The sequence below is a fragment of the Mugil cephalus genome, chromosome 14, assembly GCF_022458985.1.
Source record: "Mugil cephalus isolate CIBA_MC_2020 chromosome 14, CIBA_Mcephalus_1.1, whole genome shotgun sequence".
NCBI classification, from domain to species: Eukaryota; Metazoa; Chordata; class Actinopteri; order Mugiliformes; family Mugilidae; genus Mugil; species Mugil cephalus.
The window spans coordinates 16,501,613-16,529,164 of record NC_061783.1 but is presented as its reverse complement, the minus strand read 5'-3'; the positions used below and the strand labels follow the sequence as shown (position 1 = coordinate 16,529,164).

At 43.0% G+C, this 27,552-nt stretch overlaps 1 protein-coding gene across 1 annotated transcript in view; it reads right to left on the bottom strand.

Moving 5' to 3' along the window:
* Positions 1-27,552, bottom strand: part of LOC125020030 (dolichyl-diphosphooligosaccharide--protein glycosyltransferase subunit STT3B) — an 80,750-nt gene that overhangs the window by 4,110 nt on the left and 49,088 nt on the right. The window contains exons 4-14 of the mRNA XM_047605230.1: positions 26,236-26,301; positions 19,328-19,427; positions 16,738-16,836; positions 14,776-14,922; positions 10,313-10,361; positions 9,425-9,579; positions 7,305-7,516; positions 6,188-6,375; positions 4,608-4,779; positions 3,396-3,569; positions 1,957-2,070 (exon numbers count right to left, since the gene is read on the bottom strand). Coding sequence (XP_047461186.1) covers positions 1,957-2,070; positions 3,396-3,569; positions 4,608-4,779; positions 6,188-6,375; positions 7,305-7,516; positions 9,425-9,579; positions 10,313-10,361; positions 14,776-14,922; positions 16,738-16,836; positions 19,328-19,427; positions 26,236-26,301 — 1,476 coding nt within the window. The remainder of the gene's footprint in view (positions 1-1,956; positions 2,071-3,395; positions 3,570-4,607; positions 4,780-6,187; positions 6,376-7,304; positions 7,517-9,424; positions 9,580-10,312; positions 10,362-14,775; positions 14,923-16,737; positions 16,837-19,327; positions 19,428-26,235; positions 26,302-27,552) is intronic.

Sequence of the window (27,552 nt, the reverse complement as noted above, 5' to 3'; positions counted from 1 at the left end):
CACTCCACGCCCAGCTCGAGGGGAGGGGGTGTGGCTTTTGCTGTCGTTACAATGCGCTAATGTTTACAGTGGATATATATGACCGTGGCCGGTAGAGACGCTGTTCGTATACCAGTTTGAACCAGAATCTGACCCAGAAGGAGAGGTTCCTGAAAAAGTTCTGACTCTGCGGCTGCAGCAGGACGTTTCTGAATGGTTAGTTTAAAAATATCTGATCAGTGTCTGAATATGTTACTTAGTTTGTTCATATGTGTTGCTACAGTTACTAGCATGTAGCTAACGCTAGCTTCCGCTAACTGTAAGGGTTATTTCTATGGTTCGTTTATGTAGTAAAATGGAGAGTGCTAATTTCCCCGCTTGACGTCAAGAAGAGAAAAATCTCAGATCCGCTAAAAAGTGGAGCAAGCAAGAGGAGCCTCAATCTGGGGCATATTACTGTTAGAAAACCTTTATAAAGTAAATTTTCCATAATGTGTCCCCTTTAAGCAGCTTGTTAGCTTAGCTTAGCATAAAGACAGAAAACAGAGGAGAATCTAGCCTCAACTTTTTTTTTTACTGCCTGAACTTTAGATGACGAGTTAAAAAATAAACAAGAAAATAGGAAAAAACATGTCAACCTGTTTAAATAATAAAGAAGAAAACACATTAGTTTGATAGCACTTGTATTACACTGCAGTCTGTCCTCTGACAACGATCCCATCGCACACCGTACGAGCCACTTACGACCTCTTGTCCCCATTATTCTGCTCTAAAAGCTCTTCATTGCTCATCCTTCAGACTCTTGATAGCGTTGATGTATCCTTTTCACATCTGTCACCTCTATTCTCAAAGCTGCAGCCTCCATCTACCTGGCCTCTATTGTGTGTTTTTTCCTCATCTTTCCTCCTGTTGTCAGTCTCCTTTTGTGTATCACCTTCTCACCGAGTGCGTCTCGTCCTCCCCCCACCTCCCCTCGGCCTTCAGGCGGCTTCAGGGGACGACGGGTATGAAACATTAGATTATTATTAGCCACCGAAGCGGAGTGTGCAACTATTACGTTGTCATTTAAGGACATACATGAGCTGGCTTTGGGGACGTGATGCATGGGTTGATTTTCTGTTCTGTGCTGTATTACAGTTTAATCTTCACTTACCACAACAAACTGCATCCCTAACGACCCTGTACTATGTTTCACCCCTCTCCACTTATTGTCTTCTTGATGTCCTCTAAGCCCCCGTTTCCTCGTCTGTCACATCTTGTTTCCATAAACCTAATCCGTTTCTCTTTTTTTTTTTTTGTCCCCCCCCTCCCACACTGGAGTGACTCCATCCCGTCCTTCATCTCCTTCTGTGCCTCAGCTCTTCACACAGAACCAGCGCTGCGAGCTACACACAGCTTTGGCTGCGTGTCTGCGGATGGTGGCTGCATCGACCCCCGCCCCCCCCCTCCACCCCTTCTTCTCTGAGCTGTTGGCCAGTCCACATATACAACAAGGATGCAAGCACCTGGCAAAAAAAATAAAAAATAAAAAGGGATTCCTCTCATGTCTCCTCTGCAGCCTGCCAGATGTGGCCGTGGCACATTTCAAAGCTTCCGCCAATCTTTCATATTCCCTCCGACAGCCTTTCTTTCCCTCCAAACTCCAGGAGATCCCCAAGGCACCTCCTTAAACCCCCCCGCCCCCCGCCCACCTTCTGCCCGTCAGTCAGTCTGCTCCTCTTTAAAGATACAGTAGCAGGAAATTGTACACCTGGCGGTGGCAGCTGCTCATTATTCCCTGGAAGGGCTGCGTGCTGCATAAAATGCAGTAGTGGAGCTTTGCACGTCCTTGGTGGTGACGGCAGGTGCTTGTTACTTTCTGATTTCGACACAGAGCAGGAACATTGTATTTGTTCCAACGCAGTGGATCATAACCTCCAAAGAAATCTCTTCAGTTGAGAGCAAGGAGAACAGTGTTAAACTGAACATTCGACTCACCTGCATTTCACCGAATCGATAGTAGGACATCTTGTACATGAGGCAGTTGAGCAGAGTTGGAGAACCGGCCTTATCCACTCTGAACTCTCCCTGAGGCGTGAAGTAGTCACTCTCCTAAAGAAGATAAGAAGGGAGGAAGCATGAGTGGAAGGTATTTAGCCACACCATGGATTTAAAGGTAAGAGCTCACAGGGGAAGAAAAACTGAAAAAAGCATGTTTGCAATAAATAATCGGCAAGAGGACAAAGAGAAGTCTTAAATATTGACATGTTATTTTGCAGCTCAACAGCACGAAGACCTCAGTCACACATGAAACTAAACGACTGCACTTTAGGTCTCGATTTGTGTTTGTATCTGTCACTGCTCTTTTTTTTATTCGGTTCAAACTAACCATTTATTTATGCAAATCTACTGGTAACTGTGGTAACATTAGCAAGCAAAAATGACAGTAAACACAAGTGTGTGGGTCCTGTTTCTGCAGACACTCATTAAGCACTAATCAGGTGACACACACAGCAGTTGTAACTCTTAATAAAATACTAGAAATAAATAACAGTGAGTGTCAGACAAATCTGTTTAACCCAGTTCTGGACATTATAACGTCCACGAAGGAAGGATTTGATGCAGAATTAGTTTTAGCTAAGAGTATCTAACAAACCGGCAATCAAGTGTCGATAATTCGATATTTCCATTCAGGTGCTTGCAAACGGTCCCTTAAATGAGTCACCTATGTGACCAGGAGGCTCATGTTTTACTGCTCTTGATCTGTATAAATTCAGTTGCTATGATTGAACCTATAAGTGACATAGAATCCAACATTTGCAACCTACTGCACGTTGATAAAAGTATATGCGGTAGTATTTAAGTTTAAGTGATGTTTTAAAGATCCCATTTTTATTTTTTACATGTCTCCTCAATATGTCCTTTAAGTTTCAGCACAGAATAGCTCACAGATGGTTCATTCCACCATGGCTACAGTCTCGTTCATGTTGTCTCTGTCTCTGTGTCTTTAAATGCAAATGAGTTCCTTCTATCGGTGCCCTCTTTCAGGAAGTGAGGTGCAGGCTTCCTGTCAATGCCAGGGATGCCCTTGTGAAAATAGAGACAGGAGAAGCATAAGGCTGGTCCCCCGCTGGTAACAAAACTACACATGTCCAAGCGTTTACCCTTGGACCAGTGATGACCGGGGCTTAGCCCATAATCATGTCTCTGAAGAGGTTATAAACATGAAAGAAAAACTCCTATTCAGGGAGAAAATACAACAAAGGAGATGGTCTTTTATCATATTTTCTGGACCTCTACACACACTTGAGATATAATTGTGTTCCAAACTATGAAAAATTGGACGTGTCCCCTTTAAGAGGAAATATTGATTCATCTACTATGCAAAAGCCTCCTGCGTTACTTCCTGGAGCTTCATTCACAGGTGATACACTCACCCTGATGTCCTTGGGGTGCTCTCCCTCCGCTATCCTCACCATCCACAGAAACTTGTTTATGTCGTCGCCCGAGTAGCCGATGACGCCGCCAAAGATGATGAGCACATAGTCCACGTCCAGGGACCTCATGATCTGGTACGCTGCGCTCTCATTGGAAGACATGGCTTTTCCCACCTAAAAACAGCCAAAGTCACTTTATTTATTTAGAATATATTCTAAAAGGAGTGGGAGGAAGTGAAACTAATCTAGTCCCATTCCTTCTCCATCAGTTGTTTAACTTGAATGCTTCCACAAAAACAGAATAACAACAACAACAACCACCAACGAGGTGAGGCAGTAATTCTTAATTTAGTGCGATACTTCCTGTTTCATCCATATCTCTCTTGAGTATTATATTTTTATACATTTTCTTTTTTAATTTCATCAGGTCTGAGGATTGCTTCAGATCTATCTGTAACCCACTCCATAGTGAACACCACACCGTGAAACACAAAAGCTTTTAATTCTTGTGCGCGACCTGTGAATTTTAAAATTTCCTCTAAAAAAAGTTTTTGGATCAGTAATGAATTATTTTTGGTCCTGTACATTATTTGTGCTGTAACAATGTCTATGAGTTTTACAGTAAAAACAACACTAAAGAATATGTTTGTGCGATTTCTAGTTGATCCTTTCATCTACTATGACACCAAGAAATTTAATTTGTTGAACAACATCCACATGGACCTGCACCTTCACAAGACACAGACGTGGCAAAAAGGGGGAATTATTAAACTCAGATCCATCATCCGTCCTCTGTAATTTTCCATTTCTTGCGGACACATGCAAATGAAGAGACAATAGGCGGCAGGTAGAAAGCAGGAGACAGGAAAGCCGGGGAGGCTTTAACACTCAACAAAAAAGACACAAACATTCAGCGGCAGCAGAAAGAAAGAAAAAAATAAATCAAACCCACAGAATCTGACAGCAATTAACTGAAATCCCCCTACAGTGCAAATTCAGTCGGAAAAGTTTAAGCAAATAAGATTATCTGGCTTGTTGGATGCTGCGGTTTTATACAATGTGGCAATTACATAAAAACTTCACATGGAGGGGCTTGCTAATCATGCAGCGGCTGGTGGAGCAAATCATTTGTTTCTCTGTATGTGGAGGCATTCGTGAGTAAACAATGAGAACAGAGCAAAGAGGCGAAGACGGGAAAGAAAGAGGTGGTACCAGCGCGATGTGACTGTTGTTCCACGTGTTGTTGTCGACTAGCGTGGTCCTGTTGGCCATGCCGGCTATTTGGTAACCGTAGTCCCACCACGACATGACCCGCGCGTGCTCGTCCGTGTTCTGCCTCAGCCAGTAGTAGGCCTCCCTGAAGTCATCCAGGATGTTACGCGTCCTAAGAAAGGGAGTAAAATAAGGGTGACATGTGAACCGCGTTGGCAGGATATTTGGATCAGAATCAGAATTACTTTATTGATCCCAGGGGGAAATTACTTTTCGTTACAGCAGCTCCAACCCAAAGTGTACCAGTATTACAAAGAGACAATAAGGATAAGTAAGCAAATGTAAAAAGTATAGGAAATATATATATATATATATATATAACAATATAAAGGCAACAACGGCTGAAAATAGCAGTGATGTTCGATACCAGCGATTTCCTTTACGATACGATACTGAGTAAAATTCAGGCTGATATCGGTGATACTGATACCATGTGTAAATACACTCTAATGTGTCTGGTAAATCTAAAGAAAAGTAGTGTATTTCAAATCATAGCTTCATAAAGCATACAAGACATCAGAGTAATTTATTTATTTAAAACTGAAGTATATTGAGGTAGTGGCAAAGCTAATACAACAACAGAAAAATATATTTGAAAATATAGTTTAAAAACATTAAAAACAAATAAGTAAAATAAGAACACTATTAAAATAAATTACTGTTTAACTATTAAGAACTACTATAAAATGAGAACAAGCATCTTAATTCTAACACTGTTCTCTTCTCTTCTGTCTTCCTCGTCATAAATGCCTCATATTCTGTGTTGTGGTTTAACCTGAGGTGTTTCACAAGGTTTGTTGCGTTGCCACAACTCAATAGTTTGGTTACTTTCTGTGTTCCTACATTACCTCAAATGTCTGAAGCATCGAAAGTATCGATATTTTGATTTGAGAGTCGATTTTAGAGCATAAAGATCCGGTATCGGAATTATCGATATTTCAGTATCGATCCACACATCACTAGATTATAGATCATCTGTGTAAAATGTTTGTGTCTTAAATTCACTTCGAGGAAGCAGACATGAAATGGTCATCACATTACGTCTGTGTTTGTGTATTTCTGCTTGCGTGTGTGGTTGTTTACATGCATTCAAACTAAACCGTTGTCTCCTGCGCCTTCATTAATACATGTATGAGAGCTTGCATCTACCATTTACAATCGGCCGTCAACATTTCCTCCTCAGTGCTCTGAGGGAATTATCGCTGCTGTAAAATAACCTCAGAAGGAATAATAAATGAGCCTTTTGTAAATTCAGATATGGTCCACAGATGTTTTATCTGATCTAGAAAGATAAACAGTGAAATTAAAGCTCAGAGGTTCAACTTATCAATATTTCCACACACCACTAATGAAATATACATTGAGGCACTCTATTCTGCGTGCACACACATATGTGCTCATTTGCATCCAAGGTGGAGGAATGCATTCTTCTGCATTATAAACAACTACTGGGGATGTTGTTCTCCTCTTTGCATGTCATTTAAAATCATCAACACAAGAGCGTTATGTGAAGTTCGTACCCGTCGTGGTTGTATGAGGCAAGCACCACGCTGGGGCTGGAGTAGGCGTTGCTGGTGACCCACGTGCAGTGCACGGCAAACATCATGAGCAGCATCAGCATCAGCATGGTGACTATGGACTTGATGTTCGGACCCAGACCCTCCTCTGCCCTCTCCTGCTCCGACACATGCTTCCTCACCTTGCCCGCCTGCAGGGGGAGACAAACGCTACGCGTGAGCGCCAACACAGGCCGAAGCTTTCCACGAACATGAATTATTGAGGGGGGATCAATTATTAACGGAACTTATTGAGGGAAGTGTTTTAGAGCATCCCTCTTTTATTTTGTTTTTGTTCTGTGCGAGGACGCATCAGTGAGGATTGCGAGACGAACACGGTGATGAGTTAATGTTCTTTTTATAGCTGCTGAAAATCGCAAACACTGAACTGCAGAGGAGGAACATTATTAACACACTCAGTTGCTTCCGTTCACACTTGAACCGCTGCAAAAGTAGATGAACATAATGAAATTATATCACCGCCATTAAAGAGATGTTAAAAAGGGGGGAGAGAACAACTTATGTTGGTCAGACCCTTATAAATAGAAGCACTATAAACCTAATTATAGGAATAAACGGCAAAACAAACCAATGATGAATGAAACTGCTGATGTTTCTACTTCATTTGTGAATCACGAGTGAAGACAGAAAAAAGACACAGTGATCTCAGTCAGATACACTGAATATGGAAAGCTTAATTAAGTGGGCCAGCTAATAAACTAACCAAATGTGACTTGAATTAATTTAGAGGGAAACGCGAAGTAAGCAAACAGCAGCTTCAGTCCCAAACATCTACTTTAGACATTTGTAATTTTGCAAGCATGTGGTTTTAACATGCATTCCTGAGCGGAGCTGTGATTTCATTTAGAAGGATATTCTAGGAATGCGAGCTCGACTGGAACCGCCACAGATTTACTCAGCGGTGACTAAAGTGAAGCGGCTAAAATTACAGCCGGATCAGCAGCTGAATCACAGTTGAATCACAGTTTACCCCAACTGGTGGGGAGTGACGAGGGAAGCTGATAAACACGCAGCTGATTGATCCAAAAAAAAAATGTGGATTCGACCGCTACGTTATTACCTTGTCGTAAAGATTCCCAGAATTCCTCTTGTCGTCCTCGTCGCTGCTGTCCTCGGCGGGCGGTTTCTCCCTCTTAGTGTCGTCTCCCATGTAATGCTCGAAGACGCTGGAGAACGCCACCGCCGACAGCATGCACACCACCGGGGTCAGAGTCAGCATGAGACGCACCATCACCCCGGCAAAATAGACCGCGCTGATGGCGTACAGGGCCACTGGAAGGTGGAGGGGAAGCAGAGAGCGGTGCACGGGGCAGGGAAAACAAAGCAGAGGCAGGTCAGTTAAGGATAACGACGGAGAGAACATGAAGGAGACGGTGATAAAGACGTGTAACGGAGCATTGGGCTGTTAGGGTTTCAAGCATAATTAGTCTAAGTTAGCTCTGCAGAACGCAAACACCTAAACAGAGAGAGCTCTGGATGCACTTTGTCCTTGGAAAGTGTCGACCCAGCTCAACAGGTGCATGGCTAATCAATAGCTGTAATTGGCTAATTAAGTCTGAGGGAGAAAGCAGACTGCTGAAGGAGTCCTTCTAGCTCTTAAAGGTTCTCTGCCCTTGATCCACCCCGTCTCTCCACGTAAACAGAAAAGTTTTTCCGTCTCGTTCAAAGCCGTTTTAAAACTGGAGACACTGACGCGGGTGCAACTCGGACCGGGAGGCTCCCTCATGTATGTGCAACATTGTTTATATTCAGTTTACAAAGGCTGCATATTAATCACAGATCATCAAATAAATGAGAGTAACAACAGAGTAATCAGCAATTAAAGGACCGTCCCAGGTGAACCTATAAATAATGAATGAGTTTCGATGATGAATGAGGCGTTTGAGGAACCTCTCGCGCCGAAACGTAAACGTCCCATTTATTTTCTCCCTGCGCAGCGCGAGGGTCGGGGAATTCACTAAACATTTATCTGACAGATTTGATAAACTACGTTAAAAATGGTGGAATATTATCTGACTTCTAAGATGCGTTTCAGGAAGCGCGTGAAATTTTGTTATGTGACACTTTTTGTTTCCATTCCCCCTAGAAAAGCCCAAAATCAAAATGTCTCAATAAAAAAACTGGTAAGGGAAACACACGTTTCACATTTTGAAGATCATCGCTAAAACATTTTTACGCTTTCATGAGGTGGTTTTTCAGACATTATCGATATAAAAGTGTATCGCAAAAGTGCAATGGAAAAAATATTTTTCGAATTTTCCAATTGTACTTTATTGAAATTTCAGAAATATCGCTATTATTTAGCAAAACACCTCCTTTTAGACTAAATCGCCTGCTGGTGAACATTGATCCAATAAACTACACTGCTCACGTGTTTTAGATTCTCGATTGTGGTTCGTGCATCTAAAATTCGACTGAACTGCTCCTTTGGGACCTTTGGGCTCGCTGCTTAAATGCAAACAACACATGTACTTGAACATTTGTCAAAAAAAATATATCTGATAAATAAAGCTGGTTGGATTTGAAGCACCGTGTTTTTTTGTTTTGAGAAAAGTTTCCTATTGTGGTATTCACAAACTCGACCGGTAATTTCCAGTAAGGTCAGAGTTGTCTGCAGAAACAACGTAGGTGTTAAAAACATTCAGACTCATCCTTTCATTATGGCTTTGCATTTCCCACGTTACGTTACTTGGTTGTTAGTTTGCAAAACTGTTTTCGCGACGTGTCAGTGTTTTCACGACTTAACGACTGATGTTATCACTCTAACAGGACGTGTGCACACAACTTCCCATGTTATAACCACCAGCTCTAAAGTTCCATATGAAGGCAGCAGTTTCTGTTTTTCACCATTAGCCCATTAGCATGTTGCTAACTGCTAACTTCCTTTTTTTTTTTTTTTTTGTAATGAACCAAAATATACATTGGGGAAATAACACCTACATGAAAAGGGAAGTGATCACTAATTATTTAAGTTTTTTTCTATCCCAAGGCAAATTGCGCAATAGCTTATTTACTTTGAACCAAGATGGCTGCTATACCCTTAAAAATGGTGGTCATATCGTGAACTTAAGATCATTACGTGGGGAGATCACAATTTGTGTTCGCTAGCTAACTCCATAAAACCGTAGAACTTGTGTTTTTTACACTCATACGCTTTACGCATTTCTTTATTTCTCCTACCGAACACGCGTTCATCGTTGATGTTCTTAATGCAGAACCACAGGCCTGCAGGGAAGGTGCAGACCAGGATGTGGAGGTCGAAGAAGAAGGACACCCACGTCGTCGGCTGGTGCTCCGACACCGACGCTATGATTGGGATGTGGATCTTAGCATATCTGCGGAAGGAGGGAGGGAGGGAAGGGAGGGAGGGAGTGAGGGGGGGAGGGCAGTGGGAGGAGGACAGAAACGGGGAGGAGGGCGAGACAGGCAGGATGTAATTCATGTCGAGTTGGGCGCTCTGGGAGTGTAGAGACAAATTATACAATAGATCCTCCTGATTAACTCCAGACTTATGAGGAAAAAGAGATAATTTAGCTCCCCCACATGCTTATAGTAAAATATGAACGCATTTAGCCCAACCAGTGAGTAATGCTCTTCTCTTGCAGTCAGTTTCTCATCTGTGTACTCCCTCTTTATTCACCATAGGCTTTTACACAGCAGTTTTTATGCATTCCTAAATATTTCTCTCTCAAGTGTTCTGTGATTACAGCTGGGAAAAAGAAAACACACAGCACATTAAGGAATTAGTATCGGCCTCGAAAGCGAAGGAAGGAAAAAAAAAAAAAACACCCCATACTGCTTCAGTCAGCAAACTGAGGAGGGGAGGGGCGGATTGATCGGGTGAGCTGGAATATCAAACATGTCGCGGTGCGTTTGGGAGAACACACGGTGCCTGGTGCTTTCTGGAAGTAAGACAATAGTTCAACACAGCCTGTGCTGTACTGTTTTTTCCCCCTGGGACGATGCAGCGGGGTATATAGCAGTCTCAGGAAACACACACACACACACTCCCTAGACTGAACAAGTGTTTCATCGTCGGGGAAAAGTGTGAAGGTCAGCGTGGCTTACCCGGTGTCCCAGAGAGAGTAGAAACGACCACTCCACGGAGCGATGTATCCTGGAGACAGAAAAGACGATCAATAAGGAAATGCTTGTCTTTTAATTCGTTCCATTTAAGACTCAGAAAACAAGGAGTTTTGGTTGGTCTGCAGAAAATTTGTGGAGCTGAGTTACTGTACAGAGCTAGTAAGAAGAAGATTATTGGTCACTGTAAAATATACTGAAAATACTTTAGAAAAATGTGATTATTTATACGGCAACCACAATTCAGCTGTGCAGCTCTGAATAAATAAAACTCAAAAAAGTATTATTATTCGACCTGCTGGCCAGGAAAAATGTGCAGCAGAGATTGCCTGAGGACAATACACTGAATTTCTAAAGTATAGCGTTACTATTTAATGTGCTGAGAAGTCCAGTATAACATTAGGATTATAGGCCCTCTGCGACGACTTTGCAGCCACTTCGGCCCCGACCCTTAGAACGTATGTGGTGAAGGTTCAAAGAGACACCGACTCTCATCGGTTAATTCTTGAGTATAAATGAACGCTCGCACCAAATCTGAAGACATGTCCTCAAGGCGTTCCTGAGATAATGCCTCCACAAGAAGAACGGGAAAGACAAATGTAAGTAGAGACAGACACCTCGAACACACAATGCCTCCAGCCACGGGCATAGCAAATGTGGAGGCACGCAAAGATGTATAAAAATAGATATAATGTTGTAGGGCCCCCGAGAAATGGTCTTTTCTTGGTTTTTCAAAATTTCTTTCTCCATTATACAATTATAATTAACGGCTAGATAAATTAAGAGGAGGTTCAGAATATGTGCTGTTGAAGGGTTTCCTCCATAGGGTGCATGCGCTCAGAGCTTAGAGATAACATGAGGCCGGAGGGAGCTAGGAGGGGGCAGCTGATGTGGTTGAGGGCATCTGTTGAGGTTGCATCCTGGGCTCCTCATTCTGGAGGTTTGCTGAGAAATGGCCGGCAGGTTTCTGGATGCTTTCAAAAATATAAATAATGATTCACTTTTCTCAATTTACAAAATGCAAAGTGAGCGAACAAAAGGAAAATCTAAGTCACATCGGTATGTGGTGTTACTACCCTTTGCCTTCAAACCAGCATCAATCAAAAAAGTCAGGGATTTTGTAGCATCGTAGACGCAGTTGTCAGCCAAGGAAGCTTAGTGCAGAAGATGAAAAACACATCAAGCTTATTTCCCTTCGAAATTGTAAGCTGTCCAGCAGAGCCATCAGCTCAGAACTGGCAGAAACCCGTTGGGACCCAGGTACACCCATCTACTGTCTGAACAAGTCAGAAGCCAGAAGTGGTCTTCATGGAAGAGTCAAAAATCCATCCTCTGACATGGAAACAAGACCAAGAGACTCAACTATGCATGAAAACATAGGAAAATGGCAGCAGAAAGTCTTGGCTGATGAGTCAAAATTTGAAATATTTGGTTGTAGCAGGAGGCAGTTTCAGCTACAATAATGAGTGTCTGCAGGCAGCAGTGAAGCATGGTGGAGGTTCCTTGAAAGTCGGAGGCTGCGTTTCTGCAAATGGAGTTGGGGATTTGGTCAGGATTAATGGTGAGAAATACAGGCAGATAATTATCCACCATGCAATACCATCAAGGAAAAGTATGATTGGCTCCAAATTTATTCAGCAGTAGGACAAAGACCCCAAACATACAGCCAAGGTCATTAAGAACTATCTGCAGAGTAAAGAAGAACAATAAATCCTGGAAGTGATGGCCTGATCTCAACATCATGGAGTGTGTTTGTGTTTGAAATGAGGAAGCCTACATCCACAGAAGATGTGAGGTTAGTTCTCCAAGATGTTTGGAAGAACCTACCAGCCGAGTTCCTGCAACTGTAGAAGAACTGATGCTGTCTCGAAGGTAAAGGATGGTCACACCAGATATTGATTTGATTTAGATTTCTCTTCTGTTCATTCACTGCATTTTGTTCATTGATGAAAATAAACTATGAACACCTCCATTTTTGAAAGCATTCTTAGTTTACAGCATTTTTTCACACCTGCCTAAAACTTTTGCACTGTACATCTTGACTGGGTCACCACGCTTAGCTTGTACACTGTGACTTTGGATACAATGAAAAGGTTTTGAACACTATGGTGTGTTTATATTGGGTTGCATTGTGAATAAATGGACTGAAAGTTTTACCATCTTCAACATCAAAAAGCTGGTCAAAAAAAAAATAAAAAGTTTTCACAACTGAACTGCATATAGCTCAAGTTCAAAAGTAAGAAAAATCCTCAGAGTATGTGTCAAAGCTGAAAACGTCATCTATTGACGCTACTTAATTACTCGGAATTGACTTGTTTATAAATGTAACTGAAACCGTTTAAGCTGCAAATGAATCTGCACGGGGCATTTTATGTGCGCATAAAAATGTGTTATTTTGGTTCGAGCTTTGATCTCGAATACATTTCAGCTCTGAACTGTTGCCTGGGGGATCTCGCAGCCACTCAGACACACAAACGCGCGCACAGCTCGCACGTGTCCGTAGATGACACAAAAAAAAAAGAGGAGCAACCTTCATATTTCATATTTCAGACTTAGATTGTATAGCTGTGTTACGTCCTCTTCTGCTTCATAAGAGACTGCGACTAGCGAGTTTATTATTTTGACACGATCAATAAAATATATAAGGATGAAAAACTGAAGACACTCTGAACAAGAAGTTTCAAAGCACTAAATCAAAGCGAGCAAGAGAGCGATGTGAAAAAGTGGAAAAAGGGAGATGTTCTGAGAGGTGATTTAAAAGATGAAACAGATTTATCAAATCGATACTTGGCTCTGTGTTTATGATACTGAACAAAACAACCATCCAGCTACTGTGTTGTAGACACTTAAACGACGAAAACCAAACAGCCAGACCAGAGTGAGGCTTTCACGGGCCTCGCTGTAAAAACTGGCATTTCACCAAAGATGGCTGATGGATCACGTTTACCAGATAAAGCTAGGATCCTCAACAGACTGGACTTCAATCAGTTCTAAAGGAAGGAGCGTCTACACCCAGTCTGAGAGCAGCAACATTACTAGTAAAGTAATGTTTCACCATTTCTTTGCACCGGTAAAATGCCTGACTGGAGCACTTCCATGATAAGAAGTGACAGAAAGTCGGGTTTCTGGTTACAGTAAGAAAATTATGAAAAATGAAGTGAAGCAGCAGTTATATACTTTATTAGGTTAATAAATTCTATGCTTGTTAAGCTGCAGAAAAGGTGCGCATATGACACCAAAGGGACATCGGCGCCCTTCTAAATAAGATTTTTAGGGACCAGTCTAAAGTAATACACCACTAGATAGAGGAAGGAAGCAAAGTCAGTGAGACGACATAAAGCCTCTGTGGTCAAACATCTTTAAAAATGAACGTTGTGTACCCTTGCAAAAAGTTGAGCAAGATGTTGAATCTGATTCGTCAGCAGGAGACAAATAAAATCAATAAACCGCAAGGAGCCAACATCTGAAACAGGCCTGAGCCATGAGCTGTGGCCACAAACCCGAGCAGGAGGATAATGGAGAAAAACACTAATAAGGACAAAGTTCAACCAGCTGGCTGCAGCTCGACACATTAGGGTTCAACCGGGCCACGAAAACAACACGTATGTAAGACCAGAAGGCATTTGGTGAAGCACAATCCTCCACCAACGCTCAACTTTTCCATCTATCTTTATCCTTCTTTCAGAGCTGCACCGTATTTGTTTATCATTCGCCTTCCAGATTTAATCTTCTGACTAACACAGCGCTGATTACTGGCCCAGTGGGGGGAGGCCTGGAGGTCGGACCAACGGGGGTTAGAGCACAAGCACATTGGAACTTTTGGCTAAACCAAAAAAAACAAAACAAAATCTAACATGGCTGCGATCCCAGATCTGGATCACCATCAACTGATCCACAGCACAAAAGGCTAGTTATCCACCAGATCTCAGCCAAAATTCAGGGTGATTTATTTTAGATGCTCTGCTGGGACAGAGCTGGAAGAACGAGGGGGAAAACATTTCCAACATTTTAAAGTCTAAGCACTTTCTTAGAGTTTGGTGAGTGAAATGTTCTTCTTAGTGGTTTGGGCAAACAAGTATTACACCAACTGTGGTACATTTGGTTTTGGTTTTGGAAACTTTTATTGTATAGTGCTGATGAGGAAATCATTTCTATAAACCTATCAAAAGGTTTTATAAAAAAGATCATTTTTTATTCCAACTGCATCTCTTGGGGGCATTTTAAATGGATGCAGCTTATAAATCATCACAAAAACATCTGACTCGGTTTCCCAGATCAAAGCCGGACGTCTCAGCTTGATTGTTTTGTCCAAGTTATTCCAAGTTAAAAGAGGGAAATTAAAAGTGAACAATCACATTCCGGCTCTGCAATTGACTTAACCGAGTTTAACACGACTTCTTTTCAGTTTAAAAAAAAGGGAGACTAGGTTCACAATTGGAAACACCGACCTGTGTATGTGAGATAAATGACGGTGAGGAAGACCACGCAGGCAGCCAGAGAGACTCCGAGGAAGAAAAGCGTCTGGAACTCCTGTCTGGTCAGCCTGTCCTTCAGGTACTGCAGGAAAGCATAGGCTTGGAGGAGTGCAAACACACCTGAGAAAAAAAATAAATAAAAGGCACAAGCGGAAAGAGAGAGAGAGAGAGAAAGAAAAAAAGAGAATGAACAAACAAAGAAAGGAAACTCGCGGTGAATATTTGAAGAGGCCTCGATTGATGCCGCCTCCTACGGGGTACAAAGCAGGTTTACACGGATAAGAGACACCATTGTCATTTCAGGGGAGATTCTCAACAAAGCGGTTTGCGGTAGCCCCCCTTTGGCTGTTCATGCAGATGCGAAAGACAAATACTGCAGGACAACATATTTCAAATGCATGAGGCAGATTCGTGTAAATAAGCTCTTCTCTTTCTCTTCCTCTCATCTTACTTTTGCAGCTCCTTTAGTCACACACGGTCCTCCACTGCTTTGCTCTGTCATTTCCTCAGAGCTGTTTTCTCCAGTGCGTCTCTTTGTTTGTCTGCTGAATGCGATATAAAAATTGACAAGAGAAAAGCCTAGTTTCACTCTTTTTTTTTTTTTTTTTTTTTTGGGTGTCGCTTTCCATTCTTTCACAAATCATATGTGAAATCTCCTCCGCTAGCTCACCACCACCACCACCACCACCCACAGCGGGTCTCACCCGTCTCCAAGGTTAAGCCCCCGCCTGTCTCCCGGAGAGCCGGCAACGGCTCTAACATGCCTGTCACTCCATCCAACTCCGCTTTCCCTGCCTCGGGGGCCGACATCTCAACGGTACCGACAGGTCCGCGGCCCCGTCACTCTCTCCCCGTCTCCCACCGTGCTCCACGAACGCTTCCACCAGATGTTCTAAGCAGCTGCTGCAAAAATCACACTTGCTCTCTGAGATAGCGGGGAACCGAAAACAAACAAACAAACCGAACCAAAAAAAAAAGATAATTTTTGGTGGTGCAGTCTTCAAAGCGTCTCATAATGCTGTCTGTGTCGCAGACAGCGAGGAGAAATCGGGGACACTTCAATATACACCTGGTGGAGCGTTCAGCGAAATCTCCAAAGGGGCCCCCGCTCAGCTTTCTAAAGCTGCCAACAACTGTGAATGAATACACGAATCACGCACATACGTACGCGCCCATCCGTGCTGTCAGGCAGCAGATGGGCCTACTCGAGAGGCGCAACTCAACAAGCTTTAATAAACTACCCACAAGCCAAAATGAAAAGTACTTAAAGTGCGAAAACCCATACGGGCGGCATGTGAAGCCGCTTACATATTTCTGCTTTGCCGACGTCGTGTTTCTCCTAAAGACGGAGCGTGACGACAACGTCCACACGAGGGGATACAATTCCCTCATGTGCACATGTAGGTGTTTTGGATATCAAGCTGGTCGGGATAATAACATCTTTTAGAAATGCAGCCTTAAACTCCTTCTTGGTACACAACATTTGGGAGGGTTAAGGCAGCTCTGCATCCATGTCTTTATAACTGTACAGAGCCTGCGCAATTACTTCATATACACCAATCGGCCATAACATTAAAACCACAGACAGGAGACGTTAATAACATTAACCATTAAAAACGGTTTAGAGGCACAAGGGAGACCGACACAATATGAGGAAGACTGTCATAATGTTATGTCTGATCTGTGTATAATCTGCAACTTATGTAAATCTAGGTACATGTGACACAGCACAAATGAACTCATCGCTGCTTTAACAAAGACAATTATCCTTGTTCATCTATTTTTATGACCGACTCATGGCTTAGAACATGAGCTGTGATAATTTCCAAGAACCCGCCGACTTCATCATCAGTTGGCATGACATTCCTCGTTAAATTTTCTGGAGGGGAACCTGTTCTTCCAGGAAGAAAGCGGAGCGGGGAGGGCGAGACTTACCAGCAGCAGCCATGTGCTCGCTGGTCCTGATTGGTTGGAAGCCGACGAAAGGGATCTGCATCGACAGTATGAGCCCCACGATGTAGAAAGTGCTGTAAGCTGTAAGAAATAAAGAAAGAAAGAAAGAAAGAAAGATTAGAGATCAAACAGTCAAACAAAAATATAGCAGAATCAAGCTGAGGGAAATCAACCTCACTGGAGGTATTTAAAGTCCATTGATTTCCTGTGTCGTTCCCTCTGAGGAAGTAAATACAAAATACCTAATCTAATGTCATTTAGTGGGAAAATGGGCACCGGCGGGGTGCAGTGTGGCAGGGAGGCCTGGAGTGGGACGAGGGCACTGAGAACAGCGCAACTCCCACCTTTGTAGCTCGGAGGAACCGATTGGTACGCGCGCCAGCTTAATTAAGATTTCATACTCTTCCCGACGAGCGTGCCTCGTTTTTGAAGTCGTTGTGACCGCCCTCAGCAATCTCTTTTCCCCACATCTGCTATTGACTCAAGAATGAGAGAGAGAGAGAGATGAATTGTGAGGGAACATAGACTGCGAGGCATTTTATTAAACCGTTTTTTTTTTTTTTTTCTTTCTCCCCCCACTTTTTCTGTATGTTCCTTCGTTGCGACTGAGAGACACCTGGCTCCGGAGAGAAGAGCGGGGGATATGAAGCGAGGAGGAAGCACGGTAAGCAATAGAGCAGGTGCTATGTCTTATCTTATCTGTCATCAGAATGTGTCTACAAATGTTCTCCTCCTCCTCCTTTCATTTGTTACCGAAAAGGTGCATTTGGCTGTTGCACAGACTGCAGACATCCTTGAGAAACAGTCAGTACGTTTACATGCATGGGGGGGAAAAAACTAAACAAATTACTGCCTTAATCAGACTTTAACTGGACAACTTAAGCGCGTGTAAACACATTACTCCGACTAAAATCGGAGTTCTCCTTATCCGAATTAGACAACCAGATAATGCAATTGGAAATCGATTTTCTCCAGCATGTAAACGTGTTAATCTGACTTGGCATGTAAACCTGCTCCACGACAGCTGTGCTGTGCACGCAACTTAACGTAAACTTGATTGATTGACTGATACATCGATACATCGGCCAATATTTGCGTTTTTTGCTGGTAGTGGTATCGGCTGTTACACAGATGTGTTCGCCCCGCCCCCAAGGCAAGATTTACAGACAGGCGCATCCACGGGCAGCCCTGTTCTGCTGTAAATGCTGCGGACCCGTGCAGCCCATACATTGACGCTCCCACACTTGCAGAGCTGGAAGCTGGAAAATGCGTGTACTCAAAGGTGTGTCGAGTTACCCCTTTTATTGTTATTTATTTTAAACAGCCACCGTACAAAGATCCATCTACTATATCACTCAACACCAACACATTACAGTCATTGATTTTTCTCTCTCTCTGGCAAACTAATAGTGCAAGTTGTCAATCAACCACTGTCAACAGTTTATTTTGGAGCTGTTGTGCTGTTGTTAGCAATTTGGTTGGAATATGTGTTGATGTTAAAGCCAAGGTGTAATACTGACTAATACTGACTGTAAGCTAAACATACTTGGCTAAAAAGGACCACGGGTCAAGGCAGACTCCAGCTCCTAGCTGTGATGTCCATTAAGGAAGTGATTGAGAGAGTCAAGCACAAAAAAAGTAATTGACAGATTTGCGTCTCTCAAGGTGAGGCAGCATAAACTAAAGGCTGCAGGGTCTGTTCAGTCCAAAAATGAGAGACATAGAATAAAATGATGTCTCTCTGGCAAGGTTGCCTATCTTTATTGACCTTCATATCTCATATTCATATCTTTTCTTTTTCTCCATTGCATACAAAGGGCAGCATTCAGAAAGTCGGATTTCGCGCAAAGCTCCATTAAGCCGTGCATGTAAACGGAAACACTGAAGGAAATTTTTCCAGCTCGTCTAATAAACCTTGGTTCGTTAAGTGGAAACACGTTTGGAGACAGAGTATAGGAAGGCCAAAGCCCTCTCGTTGTGAAGAGGCTTAAGTGCAACATATGCAGAAATTACTCTTGACCTGGTGTCATTTATCTTGACCAAAACAGAAGAGCCCGTGGTGAGCTCGGGGCTAAGCTGACGGCCTTATGTGTGGATGGTCTGCTCTCTCCAGCTCCAGCTCTCTAAGCCAACAGATAATGTGCCAGAGGGGTCACGTGCTCTGTGGGATATCAAGCCTGCCATCTTCGCTATCGCTCTAGTAGACACGAAAAAAAATAAATAAAGTAAAGAGTATCAGGTAGCAGGTGGTAGCATTTGCAGTTAAGTGGTGTGTGGGCGTGTGGATGTCTGCACCGCTGATGATGGAACGCTTGCTGTTGTGCGAGAGGAGCACAGGGCGGTGCAGGGCATTTCAGCTTGTTTTGGGGTCAAACACTGAGGCAACAATGCCGCGGTAGTCGACGTCCGTGTGTTCATTTCAAACATTTCTACTGTAATGAGGGGGGGAAACTGAAGACAGTCTCTTTGTCAGCTGCTGCATATGAGTTTCAAGACCAAGTCACACAGTGAGAGTTATTGTTGGTTTAATTGCTTCCGTCTGTGTTAAAGAAAGTGTGTGTGTGTACCTTACCGATATAGACTCTTCTGCTGTAGCGTTGCATCAGCAGCAGCACGAACACATGCAGAGGAATCAGGTTGATGATGAACACATAGCCTCCCCATGCTGACACCTGGAACACACGCACACAAAGATGTGTCAGTAAACATGTGGTGGATACTGAAAGTGGAAATAGTTTTTATTTAGATTTAGATATTTCACACCTTCAATCCTTGTTAAGATGCTACAGTAAAGAAATCTAATTCAAATGAGAAGAGATTCACTGTTTGCATCAATGAAGAAACTAAATCCACAGTTTTAAATATGAACTTGAATGATGTGATCTCTTCACTAAAATGTGTTGGATTCATGTTAATATGTATTTAAACAAATTTAAATTTTGGGGGGGAAACTATATGAAAAATGTCTAATCACCCAAAGAATTTGCATAACTGGTTACTGGTTTAAATAAATCCTCGTTTGTCAAGTGTGTTGTGCCATGCCGTTGTAAAGATGCTTGAGAGTCACTGTAGATTGTGATTTCAGCGCCGTTTGTTGCCCACAACTCCCGCAGAGGTGGACCGCCACAATCAATGTTTAACCCCTGGAGGCACCGAATATATGTGCACTGGAATCAAGCTGCTAGACGTTTCTTTATTTTTTAATTTAACCACTCAACTTCACATCATTTCCTTGCTGCACTCACTATTGCATCAAACTGTGTTTATCATCAATTATCCTGCCAATTACTTTGACTAATACTCAGCTAATTGCTTAGGCTATAAAACGCTAAACAATAGTCTGTGGCAGTTTCCGAGCGCCTAAGGAAACGTTTCCAAGTGGATGAGAAGAAGATATCTTATTAAAGAAAAGCACGCCGCTATAAAAAGACAAACGAACGTACATAGAATCTATAAAAACTAGGCAATAATACTTTACATGTTAGATGTAAAAATGTGAGATGCACCAATAACTTTAAAAGCTCCACTAAAACTGTACTTGAAGCGTTTTTGAGGTCTGCTAAGCATCACGGCCTGTGGATGGATGTGGATGTGTGGGCCATAAAACGACTCCACAAAAAACATCACTGACAAGTTTTCAATTGCCTGCACTTGTCTGCAGCAAAGGGCAAATGGAGGTAGTGAGAGCACCAGACAGAGAGACAGAAGAGGATGGCGTGAAAGAGAAAGTGAAAAGTGAAAGAGTACAGAGAAACCACGGTCTTCAGACGGCAACAGAGACGAGTGAAAAGCAGCTTTGTGGTAGAACGTGAAACCCAGATTGAGGCGGGGACAGCGGAGAGTGAATGAAACAGGAAAGTGGATTGCATATATACGAAAATGGTTTGATCCTTTCACAACAGTTTCTCACAAAGAGCCCAACTGCGCCTGAAAAGTACAATGAATGGAGCGTTTATTACACCACGGCAATCACAGGAAAACAGGGATGTCATGTCTCATTGATAAAAAGTAATATCCCACGTTAAGGTAAAAGAAAAAATAAATAAATGTAGATAAACTCCTTGCTGGTGCAATGATCTTCAGGCAGTCATTTGCATCTGTTCTCTCAGACGGTGACAGACAATTAGTAGCATGTGAACCGTAACTTGAACGAAAACCAGAGATGCCTTCGATTTTTGAGACCGCGCTGACACTGGGATGTCAGATCGAGCCTCCGTCAGTGATGTTCTGGAAACTAATTGAAAACATAACACACGGGAGAAACAAAGCGACAGCGGCTACCAGCTCCACAACAAGCCTAAACACACCATGTCTGGCTGCGATCGTTTTAGCAAGCGTGCGTCGAGTTACGCCAACCAGAGGATGCACTGCAGCAGGAAGTGGGGGGGAGTGCGTGAGAATTCCCCACTTCACAACATTTAACCAAAGCTAACAGCGATTTCCTGACAGCATCAAACGCACTTTATCTACATGAATCACTCTAAGATTTTTATCCGAACCTCCTAAATAGAAAGCAGTGCAGCTTTAAAGACACGTGGCACAGAAAGAAGATGATTTTCGTTAATTCCCAAGGATTATACCGCAGTAAACCTAATAAAACAGGCTCTTTGAAATATTGATCCCTCTGAGTTAGACTCCTTGACATTAGTGAGGTGCATTATTGATTGAGAAAGTCAAAGTTACATAACGCTTTTTCTTAGGTCCTTCGAATAGAATAAGGAAGGTCACTGAATTGGAGAAAGAGAGTAGAAAAGATCCCCGTCGCCATTATCCAAAAGTGTTCCTGCCACGGTCGAACAGCTCAACGAGACTGCAAGCATTTCCAAATATGAGCATGATTTAGTCTGATCTATTCTTCTGTTGCAGAGTTTTCCGTGTTTATGAGATTGTGGGTTTAATTCTGTAACATAGCGCCAAAAATCGACTTCTATTTCTAGAAGAAGAGTCGACAGCTACGCTAGCAGCTCTCCGAGACCGTATTTAGCCACAGCTGTGCCCTGAGCTAAACGCTAACGTCAGCATAATAATAAACACTCAGAGGCATAAAAGATCATGTATGTGTCTGGTGGGAATAATTTTGCCATGTTCACCATCTTCCGCTCGGTGCGTTAATGTTCACAATATTTGTGAATTTCGCTTTAAATAGGTAATAGGTAAAGATGATGCTGAAAGGAATCCGCCAACATAAACTGAAATGATAACAATTCATCCCCTGGGCACCATAAAGTGCCGACAATTTACATGGTAATACATTCAATAAGTGTAGATAGATTTCAATAAAACACTAAAATGTCAGTGTTAGAGGTAAGGTAATGGATCATCAGCGTATATAAGCTTCGTCCTCTAGGGATTTCAAATGTGTGTTGAGAAAAATTATGACAATGCAGTTAATAGTTTAGATATTTTAGTGAGTGAACGAGCCTCACAGCCGCCCCTGGGGTCCCACCCACAGTAAAATTGAAAATAAAATAAAATCCCATTCATAAATTCCTTTCAGATATCATCCTGCTAAAGTCAGAGGACGGCATCTCTGGCATTCAGCAAACCGCACGATGCAACTTGAACACACCTTTGCCCTCTGGTCACATTAGAGGATGATGCAAAGCTGAATGCCCATGACCAAAAAAAATAAATAAATAAATAAATCTCTGTGCGCAAGCATGAATGAGCCGTTTGAAATTATGGTTCTAACAGCGAGCCCTGTGCCCAAGCCGCAGGGTAACGGGAGAGGGCAGGAATCAGAAAATGTTTGGAGCCAAGTCTTTTAGCCGTTATCGCTCTCTGCATTTTATACCGGGCTTATCTGATGACCACAGGGCCACTTTGAAGAGGATATAGAGAACACAGCAGGCAGCAGGGAGAAGGGTTTTAGTGTGTGTGTGTGTGTATTTGCGTGCACAAGTGCTTGCTACATGCTCTGTTGTTGGGCATTGCTCGCTATTTACAGAAATTAATATGTATGTTTATACGTGTGACTATTTGTTGATTTTGTAGTTCATTAAGATGGGACGTCTTTAAATATTTAAATATTCTACATCAGGCCGTATGTCTAGATGGATCTGCCACATCGACATCATTAAAACCGCTCGACTCATACCAAGTAGGAGTCCCCTGTGCTGCCAAAACAGCTCTGAGTGGCATCGACACATAAGCTCTGGGGGTGTCTTGTCTTGCACCGGGATACTTGGGGGCCCCGTGGGTTGTTGAATGAAGCCTCCATGGATCGCGATTGCTGCAGTGCATCCCATGAATGTTCAATCGGATTGGGATCAGGGGAGGTCTGGAGCTCCTTGTGGTCCTTGAACATTTCCCGAGCAGTTATTGCTCATTGGCAGGAAGCACTGTTCTGCTAGGGGGAGGCCAAATGGATGTCAGAAACTAAAGTTTCCTGGCTGAACACTGCATTGTAATGTTCTCCACCTGTCAGTGGGTTTATTCTATGGCTGATGGCTGCACTAGAATATGAAAATTAAATGTGTAAGTGCATGGCTGTCTACGCAGCCAGGTGCTGCTCACTTCGGGCTACACCTTAGGCAAAGGCCAAACTTCCGGCTTGTTTTTCACGCTTCATTGATCCCACAATAATATTCCGCCGCACTTATGAGGTTATAATGGAATCCCGATACCGTGAATGTTCATACAAATTTAATGTCAATCCGTTCAGCAGCTGCAGCTGCAGAGATATTCTGGTGTGGGTGGAAGAGGTAGAGCAAACAATCCACCAACATCGCCATCCCCGCCACGCCATTAGCGCAGCAAAAAGAAGTCAAAGCAAGAAGCATCTTTTAAACAGAACTTTGTGTTCAGAACATTCGATCAATACTTGACCCCGATGTTATGGGTTATTCTGCTAGAGGCGGCAGTGGAAGGCTGAGTGAGAAGAGTGGAACTGGACGGGAACTGAACTGACAGGTATTGCAGCTGATCCCTGATGCATGGATCATTCTCCCCTTCACCCCAGCCTCACCAATTCTGGTGTCACTGGTAAGTAGTTGAAAAGAGGATGCTGAGCAGCGACCAGAAAGGTTCCTGTGGCTCCAGTACATCGGTAGCTGCGACCGTTCTTCTTCCACGTTCACACGTAGCAAAACAATCTTTTTCTCTCCGGGTTTCCTTGGCGTTGTGTCAAGAATTCCTCCATAAAGGTGGATCCATTGCTAGTTGTAGAAAGCCTGTAGTACATATCCCAGGGGAATGCATGGCACGGTTTCTGCTACAGAACTCAGGCAAAGAAAAGAAGAGGCGGAGCATGTGCATCAACCCTGTGGACCGTATACAAACATACAGTCTGTAATCCTTTATAGCTCATGGTTGTGGCGAAGCATCTATCTACTGCCCTGGCCGCCCAGCTAGGGTCAATATCTGACGCAGCACCGTCACAGGCCTGTAGTCCATCACTGATGTTGTTGTTGTTGTTATTTGACAAAAAGAATCCGCCGCACAGGCTCCGTATTTTCCTTTTTCACCCTGGGACCTGGATTCACGAGGGTGCGGTTCCAGTCACAGAACGTTCCGGATCCGTCATGGACGGACCCACAAAAATCAGATTTCTGTAAACGTGGCCTTAATCTCATCTCGTCACCCTGTCTTCTTCTTCCTCCTCCGATTATACCAGCATCCAGATGGAGGATCCTTCCTCCTCTGTATCTGCCTTACCAATGTGACATTCATCGAAGCCCCATGGGAAAACGCAGCCACGGCAATAACCTGATTAAACTGACAGTACAAAGCGGAAGGGTGGTTAAAAAATGCAAGACGGGTCAACCGGTGGGTGTCACATTCTGTGTGGTAGACCAAAAAGGAGACAGCGCGGCCTGTCAGAAACCCGGCGGAGTTGATGGAGGTGTGCGGTGCAAGTTTGTTGCTCCGCGCGACTCATCTGCAGATGTGGGTGGGCTGCAGATACAGCACAGAGAAAAATCCCATCATCCAGGAGAGGCGAAGAGCAGGTGTGAAGGAGAGGCAGAGGTAATAAGGAGAAAGCAGCGTGGAGACTCAATGTTCCCACTGCTCCCAACTAGGACAGTGTGGAAGTTACACATCACAATAAATTCCCTCTCCATCTCTTTGTCATTCAGGATTTCTCCCCATCTCTCTGCCCCATCTATCCTTCTCCTCCTTATCTGTTCATACCTCTCTGTCCCTCTCCGCTCTGTTTTGTCTGCGACTCTATTCATCTCTCGTCACTCCTCTGCCCCCTCCTCTCGTCTGTCTAGTCCTCAATAGACCCTCCCCCCTGCCCACACTCCCCACCCCCACTTGAATTCAGTGTGATCGATGAAGCTGGATTTCAGTAATCTGTTTCATTTGACATCTGCCTCACTGGCGGCCACAGAGATTTGGCCTAGAATGAGGAAGAATCTGGAGATTTTCATGGGTTTGCTCCCTCACACAATCACTGTGGCTCCTCTCTCTCTTTCTCTTTTTTTATCTTATCTCGCTCATCCACCCCCTGATGGGTTTGTGCCAGAATTCATAAATAATGCACAAAACACCGGCTAAACAGCTCCTCCCAGTTTTTTGTGCATTGCCATGTCACTGCCGGACAAAGGACAGCCGCTCTGACAGCACCATCTCGGGGACGGGTTTATTATAGAGGACTTGTTGTGAATCGGAACGAGCTTTGTGTAAAGTGGGAAGAAAAACGCATTTAGTTCCAACACCTACAGGCACACATTGGACCCTATGTGCTTTGGTACAGGGACTGTATAGTGTTCAAATATGGCACCACCGCTAGCATTTAACACAAGACAGCTGCAGGAACAAAATAATAACTTCATAGTATGGTAAGGCCTGAACAATATGATGAATGTGATGAATGATGCATGGTTCATTATCTTAGTTTGTTAATGATGGGCAATTAATTCTATCAACAATGAAAGGAAATGGGAAAAAAATATCTCTAACAAGTTCTGAGATGCATAGTTTTGTTTGTTCTACACAAAAATATAATACCAGAGGCACTGATGAATAATTATACGCTTTTGTTGATTGGCAATTCAATTAATGGAAAAGTTGTTACAGTTCTAAATTAAACCAAACCCCACTGAGAAGATCCCAATCAAAGGATTAATCAGTTCCTCAATCAGTCTAAATCGTGTCTTCAACGTTTTCTTCAAGGGTCTTCAACGTTTTCCAGCCCAAGGATCCCCAAACAGATTAAGTAGGGACGCCCTACCTTCTATATGTGTTCTATATTAAACTCAGCCTTGTGCTATTTATAAATGTACATTATTATTATCATTTTGCATTCAATATTAAGCTGTTCAAATAATACGCAGGTCCATTATTATCCACATTTATTTCAAAAGTGCATCAGTAGGGTGGCCGTGCCAGAGCCTTGTAGGGTAAAATTAAATAAATAAAATGTATAAAAAATGTCCAATCAACCCCCTGTTGAAGGCCTATGGTATAAATCAGTCGTCTGTTAGTGTGAACGCTGTGTGTTTGCGTCAGTGTTTACACGTGTAATATTCTTACCATGTAGAAATAGGAGAGGCAGCAGCCAATGGTCCAGAATACTGAGCCCGTCTTCACCGATTTCACCTTGAAGAGGAAACAGAAAACAGAAAAAAAATAAAAAAAAAAATGATTCAGGAGTCACAGCGGTGTGTGTTGTCCAAACATACTTCAACTTCAAACGTGTTGACCCACAGTTTGTCTTTTCAAGGACACTGGAAAATAAAGTTTGCTGCACACTGTCAGCAACCAACGACGCGGCTTCTCTCCTTCACCAACACCGACACTCTCACGTCAACTTATTTACAGTTAAAAGTGATAAAAAATGCTCATTTTGTTGATGTTTAGATGCGATTTAATATTCGCCGCAGATGTGAGACATCCAGCTGAGATAAGAAAGAAAGAGAAGAACCGTTCAGACTAGACCATCAACAACATCCTGTAAACAAGCTCTGCTTCCGAGCCCTCGGCTGATAAAGCAAGCAAGTGTACACATTAACATTTAAAAACCCACTTACACGCACGGACAAGAGGAGATGCCAAGGTGGCGCACCCCGACTCAATACCCGGCGAAAGAACCAACCTGCTGCTTTGTACTGTAGGTGTATGAAACAAAAATACTTGACGGGACAATTAAGCCTCGTTTGGCCGAATTATTCTTCTCTGAGGGTGAAGAGGTAGCTTTAATATTACATACCCTGCTCATTGATTTTAATCCTGCTCAGAGTGCAAACTGTAGGTCTGGCCCTTTTTTTTTATAAACTCATGTGGCAGCAATAATTACAGCAGCAATTACCGACTGTTTTTGGCTGGCGCATTGATTCTATAATTTAAGTCTAGTCAGGAGAGACACACTGCTTTTTAAAGGGGGAGTTTCCAGGTATCGAGCTGCTCTACAGGGCAGAGTTTTGACCAACACGGTGTGATTAGCAAAAACGAAGAAGAGGAATTTGTTAGCTCCATAAGTTACTTGACTTTAACTGAACATGTGAAAACGATTAAACAATTAATTAAGAAAATACCAATGGGGAATCATGAACATTATGAGAGCAAGACCCCAAAAATGAGTCTTCAAATGAGTTGTTCTGTTGACACATAACAATGATGTTGCAGGTATCATTACATTAAAAGCAGAAACACACAAGAGGCTGCCAGTATTAACATATAATAATATATAACGGCCAAATACTTGGTTCCCCCAGGGCCGGAGATTATAAGGGGATGGGAGGTGGTTGTCAGAAGTCAAACTGTAACTTTTCTATTTAAGTTTGGGGCCAGACTTGGTGTGGAGCCCTTTCAGATCACAAAGCTGGATTATACATCAGTACAAAGATGCTA